The sequence below is a fragment of the Tenrec ecaudatus genome, chromosome 7 (genome assembly GCF_050624435.1).
Source record: "Tenrec ecaudatus isolate mTenEca1 chromosome 7, mTenEca1.hap1, whole genome shotgun sequence".
NCBI classification, from domain to species: domain Eukaryota; kingdom Metazoa; phylum Chordata; class Mammalia; order Afrosoricida; family Tenrecidae; genus Tenrec; species Tenrec ecaudatus.
This window is the reverse complement of record NC_134536.1, coordinates 129,039,932-129,045,621: the sequence shown is the minus strand read 5'-3', so window position 1 is coordinate 129,045,621 and position 5,690 is coordinate 129,039,932. Positions and strand designations below refer to the sequence as shown.

General features: G+C 54.2%; 1 protein-coding gene across 1 annotated transcript; it reads left to right on the top strand.

Annotated features, from left to right (window-relative positions):
* Window positions 1-505: 505 nt before the first annotated feature.
* Window positions 506-5,424, top strand: RPL7L1 (ribosomal protein L7 like 1). Its single transcript, XM_075555092.1, has 7 exons — window positions 506-858; window positions 1,657-1,765; window positions 2,359-2,522; window positions 3,302-3,439; window positions 3,997-4,106; window positions 4,489-4,703; window positions 5,035-5,424. Exons 1-6 carry the CDS (start codon window positions 818-820, stop codon window positions 4,695-4,697), a joined length of 771 nt encoding a protein of 256 aa, XP_075411207.1. The 5' UTR covers window positions 506-817; the 3' UTR covers window positions 4,698-4,703; window positions 5,035-5,424.
* The last annotated feature ends 266 nt before the right edge of the window (window positions 5,425-5,690 follow it).

Genomic DNA, 5,690 nt, shown 5'->3' with positions numbered 1-5,690 from the left:
CATGTTCTCAGGAAAGAGTCCCTGAAAAAGGATAGCATGCTGGTTAACGTAGAAGACCATGGGAAGGCCGACTGACCCCCCAGCTTCAACAGTTGCCAGGGTGGCACAGGCCCGGGCAGTGCTACGATGGGCTGTACACAAGCTAGAGAGGGTCCCTACGAGTCAGAACCACAGAGAGGAACGCGCAAGAGAGGCATGACTCCAATCCTGGGGAAGGGACGTTTTAAAATCCGGAGAAAGACGAGAGCGTTAGAGTCAAAGCGTAATCTGTGGTCCAGCAGCAGCAGCATCACATTGGCTAGTGTCAAAAGACAGACTATGGACGCTTGCCCTCCCCCACCCGCCTCCCTTCCTCCGCCATCCCCACCCCCCCGAGCCTGAATCAGAGCCGCACTGGCTTAACGCCATCCCGAGAGGCCGGCGGGCGTGCCCGTGCTCGGGAAGCCCGCTCCGGGGTTATCCCCAGGCGGCCTGTGCGCCTCCCGGCCGTCCCGCCGCTGAGTGGGAATCCAAGAGGCGGCGCCAAAGCTACCGCGGAAATCGTAGGCCGGCGGCCGCGCCTGGTGAGACCGTAACTTTAAAGGGACTGGACTTTAACGACGACCTGAAGTTAACGCTGTATGGTTGCGAAGGCGGCGGGCGAATGCAGCTTTGTGCCGTCCCTGGCTGGGATGTGAGCTAGAAAGACTTCTTGGCCCGACAGTCTCTCTCCGGGGGCGCTGGTCTTCCGGTTTCCCCGGGCCGGTCTAGGACAGACGTCTCTATGGTCACGTAAGCGGAGCGCGGTTCCGCTCGTCTCCACGTGAGGGGAGTGCGCATGCGCAGAGGCCTCGACGTTGGCAAGATGGCGGAAGAAGAGTAAGTGTTTGGGTTCAGGGTCTCGAGTGGGGCGTTTAAGATCCGGTGTCATCTGTAGTTTTTATGCCTCGGTGGCTAGAAATAAAGATACTTGTGGGGTGTAGGGAAAGATAAGATTCTGGGGGATGGGACTGAGGAGTGGGAGACCGATGGGGGAAGCTGGGCGGGCAGAGGGAGCCGCCGTGAAGTTCCGGTTGCTTAGGGAAGCGTTCACTTTTCAGGCAGCTGGCTGCACAGTGCTAGAGATGGTTCACGCAGCCGCGTTGTATTACATCTGAAGATGCAGATTGGGCTGCACCCGCCCCAACCCAGTGGGGCTTTACTGATTTCGCTGCTGGCGTTTATGAAACGAGGACGCCCTGGTGGTGTCGATAGAATGATGGGCTGTCAACCAAGAAGTCCACCGTTCAACCCACCCGCCTCCCCCAAGGGAGGGAGGTTGAGGCTGGCCGCGGCCTTAAGGAGCTGTAGCTTTGGAAATCCTCCGCAGCGGGTCTCTGCCCAATAGGGCCGCGGTGAGCGGGAATCGATTAGACGGCCCGGATTTGGTGTTTGGGTTGGAAGTAAAACGGCCCATTGACGAGCGTGAGGCTGGTAACCGCAGGGTGGGTTGTTTTGAGGACGAGTGCGCATAATAGGAAGACCGATGTCCGAAACGCCAGGTTTCGAGTAGGCTCAGCCCTTAGTCCGTTGAAGGTGGTAATAACTCCCAAAGCCCAAAATGTTGGGTCGGTTTGAAAACCCGTTGAAAATGCGTTTTCTAAAGATTACTCCTCTTCTCAAACTTGCTGTAAACAGGCCACGGAAAAAGATCCCATTGGTGCCAGAAAATCTCCTGAAAAAAAGGAAGGCTTATCAGGCTCTCAAAGCCACCCAGGCAAAGCAGGCGCTTCTGGAAAAGAGGAAGGTACTGCACTAGTGGGTGGGAACCAGGAGAAGGCATTGGAGTTTGTGTGGTTTTCTCCAGCCTCTGTGAAACTGACAGCCCCTCCCCTGGCAGTTTGATTACACCCGGTGTATGGTCCATGCCCTCGTTTTGCAGATGTTTCGAGAACACCTTCAGACAGAAGGCTGATTTCAGAGTCTGTTACGGGGAAAGCGTGGAGACATCTCGGTTCATTTTGAGTGATGGGGGAGTGAATGAATGCCTAGCGGAAAACATGTTTTGGGTGGGGGGAGTGTTGCCAACTGACTTGACTGCTTGCTAGCGGTTTTGGAGCAGAGTGCAGTGAGTGCTTCGGAGGCAGAGATTTGAGCTTACCCTGGTTTGGGGCTATTTTGTGCCTCACGCTGAATTCATCAAGGACCCTTCTTGGGGTTTCTCGCTTTCTCCTTATTTGAAAGCCGACGGTGTTTGCTCCCTTTGCAGAGTACAGGGGAGTATTGCGAGGGACCTTCTCAGAGTTCTCAGTCCCCCTTTTTCTCAAAACCCCATGGGAACTCTGTCAGATTCCAGAAACCTGGAGGCAGAAAACTGATGTGGCTCTGTCTTCTCTGTAGCAGAGGAAAGGGAGAGACTTGCGGTTCAAGCGACTGGAGTCGTTCCTGCTTGATTCCCGGCGACAGCAGCGGGACAAGGCCCGCATCAGACGACTTGAGAGCAAACCTCATGTCTTGGAAGTGCCCGATGGACATTCCCTGGCCTTTGCTGTCCGCATCCAAAGGTAGGGAGCAGGTGTCTGCACCAGTCTGTGGGGCTGGGACAGACTGGGTTCACCCTTAAACCCATGAGAAAGGCCATGAGAAAGATGTGAGCCCCGGGCCACTGAGAGACAAGTTGTTCTGGGAACTCAGAGGGGAGCAAAACAGGCATCGCTTTTGCTTTCGACCATCAGCGCAAGTAAGTGAAGTGCCATGGGAGTGAAGTGCCTGAGAGCAGGCCTCTAAGGGGCAAACGTCTGGCGGGGTGCAGTGGCCACCCAATGCCCGTCCATGTTCACTGTCCTTCGGCCCTCCCTGCAAATACAGCTCTTGTTCTTCCTACTCTCTGACCCAGGCTTTCAAGCCGCCTTCGGAGTTTAACTTTTCATGAGCTCTGGCCGCTTTAGCGCTCCTATTGCCTGTAGCCTTTCTCTGGCTGTGGCATTAGTGTCCCAGGGTTGTCTGCCTCCGTGGTCACACTCACATCAGACCTGCTCACGCCCTCAGTGACCATCAGAGCAATGTGCTTAAAATCGTACCTGCCTTTTACTGCCCAGAGAAGCAACTCCCAGCTTAACATACACAGCATCACTCTATCCTTTCGAGAGCCATCTCTGCTCCCCATAGCACCCCTGGCATTGTCCCACATCAGGAGGAAGTGATTGTTTTGTCAGCGCCTCCTACTAAGCAGCTCTTGAAAAAGGGATGTGTCTTGGTCTCCGGCTGCGCACTATGGGGGGCGGGGGACACATTTTATGGAAGTGGACTTCTCTGGCATACTCTGACTCTTTTTGCCCCTCAGGATCAAGGGGGTGAGTTTTCTGGTTAAGAAGACCATCGCAAGACTTCGTCTGAAGAAGATCTTCAGCGGTGTCTTTGTCAAAGTGACGCCCGTGACCCTGAAAATGCTGCGTATGGTGGAGCCCTATGTGACGTGGGGGTGAGTAGGATTTTCTGAGACATCACAGGTTGTACTTGAGGGCGATGGAAGAATATGCTACCATGGCCAAGAAATCCATTGGTGACCGTGGGGCAGACTGCACAAGGGGTGTTATGTGCTGTTAATGTGGTGTGCACAGTGCTGGCCTGTAGGGTTTGGCCCGCTCTGAGCCCCGCCGAGGGCCATGGGGAGAGGAGAAATTCACTCTTGGAGTTGTGAAGCAGAATTTTGGTTGGTGCTTGAATTAGAGAAGCACCATTTCAGAGGCATAGGCAGTCCTAAATGTTAGTAGCTTCCGGTTTGAAAACTCTGGGCGTAGGTTTAATTTCCAGCTCTTCTGCTTGCGTGTGGAGGGTGTCATCTATGGACGAAGTCCTAGACTAAGTGTGAGTCGGGACTTTAATGTTGCCTGGTGAATGTCTGTGCCCGTACCTTTTCCTCTCTTTGTTACATAACCAGGGCCACTCTGCTACTTTCCCCTGACTCGGGAAGGGTGGCTGGGGGGCCCCCTCTCCTTGCCAGGGCTGCTTAAAGCTGGGCCTCTCTGCCTCACCTAGCTTTCCAAACCTGAAGTCTGTCCGGGAACTCATCCTGAAACGCGGGCAAGCCAAGGTTAAGAACAAGACCATCCCGCTGACGGACAACACCGTGATTGAGGCGCACTTGGGTGAGTGTTGTGGCCCAGGACCAGACCGGAACCAGTGAAATGGGGGCATGCTGCACCAGGCAAAATTACCTGTCAAAGGCAAGGAATGAGAGCTTTCAGGAGCTCCACTTGGGAGATGGGGTGATTGCCAGGACTGGAGGGCAGCACCCATTCAGTGGGCGCAGTGGGCCGCCATCTTGGGGCAGTGAGCCACTGGTTCTGGCTGCTGGTCAAGTGACCAGGTTGTTGTGCACTGCCCTTGTTTTCTCTGTTCCAGTCTGTTTACCTTCATCAACCATGATTGAAGTGGGAAGAACTGAAGTGAAGCCCTACCCTGGGCATGTGGGAGGCGCTGGTTGTGTGCGGGGTGTCCAATAAAGGGCTCCGCCTCTGTGTCTCCTAGGGAAGTTTGGTGTGATTTGCTTGGAAGACCTCATCCATGAAATCGCCTTCCCGGGCAAGTATTTCCAGGTGGTCTCGCAGTTCTTGCACCCGTTCCATCTCTCTGTGGCCCGGCATGCTACCAAGAACAGAGTGGGTTTCCTCAAGGAGATGGGCTCACCTGGCTATCGTGGAGAACGCATCAACCAACTCATCCGGCAGCTGAACTAGACACAGGTGAGGCGGGAAAAACTGCTTGCAGACTGGCTTTGGATGGAACTGCAGGTTATTTTTGCCCAGAGCTGTGCTTAAGAATGTCTGCATTTGGTATTTATGAGTCGAGGGGATGCTTAGAACAGGGAGTGCCAGGCTTCGGCTGCAGTGACTGTCCCAGCTAGGTGATGGGGCGTGAAATGTTCTGCGTTGCTGTGATTATCTGGCAGGAAGCAGGGAAACTAACCACCACTCTAAACTCCTCTCCAAAGGGTTTGAAGACTTTCTCGCTTGTGACAGCTCGTTCTTATTGCAGTGAAGTCACGCTGACGCCGCTGTTTTGTCTCTTCCTCAGACTTCCTGAAAGCACGGTGCCTGGGTGGAGGTTCCTCAATGGACACCACGCATCTTCAAAGAGACCTCTTTCCCGTCTTCAGCAACTGGAGGGGAGAGACCATGGGTGGGAGGTGTGGCAAGCTCCTCTCCTGGCTCAAGGAGAGATCCCGTGGTTGCTTGGCCACGGCTCCTCCTGAAATCAGCGAGGACTGGCAGCTGGCCTTGAGGAAGAAGGAGTTCTGCAGTGCCTCATCTCCTGTCGGAGTTAATGTTGGTGAATACCCAAGCACGTGACCTGGCTCCCCAATCCCCCTGTAGCAGTGGACCAATCTCGGACATACTTGACCTGGGGATGGTTAGGCCCTGATCTTGGAAAGAACTTGAAATACAATTCCAAGTTCAAACTGAAGTGCTTGTCTTCTGTGAATTCCTGTTCCAACTTTTTTTATGAGCAGATTTGAGGGCTTTCAAACTTGGCACTTCAAGAGTGTTCTTTTGGCTGCCTTAGCTTAGTCTGGCACCAACACAGCCTCTTGCTCGAATGCGGGATTTTAACCTGTGCTTAGTCTGAGGTCACAGACCTTGATGGAGAATCTGTGATCAGGACCGACTCGCCAGGCAAACAGTGCCGGCACGTTGGGATGGCGGGACACGTTCAGAAGGAAGTCCTTTATT

Excerpts from the sequence above, each read along its gene's own strand:
- RPL7L1 (XM_075555092.1), top strand. The coding sequence starts at position 818 with ATGCGCAGAGGCCTCGACGTTGGCAAGATGGCGGAAGAAGA. Across the intron at positions 859-1,656 it reads GGCAAGATGGCGGAAGAAGA|GCCACGGAAAAAGATCCCAT; the intron begins GTAAGTGTTTGG and ends TGCTGTAAACAG. Across the intron at positions 3,440-3,996 it reads GAGCCCTATGTGACGTGGGG|CTTTCCAAACCTGAAGTCTG; the intron begins GTGAGTAGGATT and ends TGCCTCACCTAG.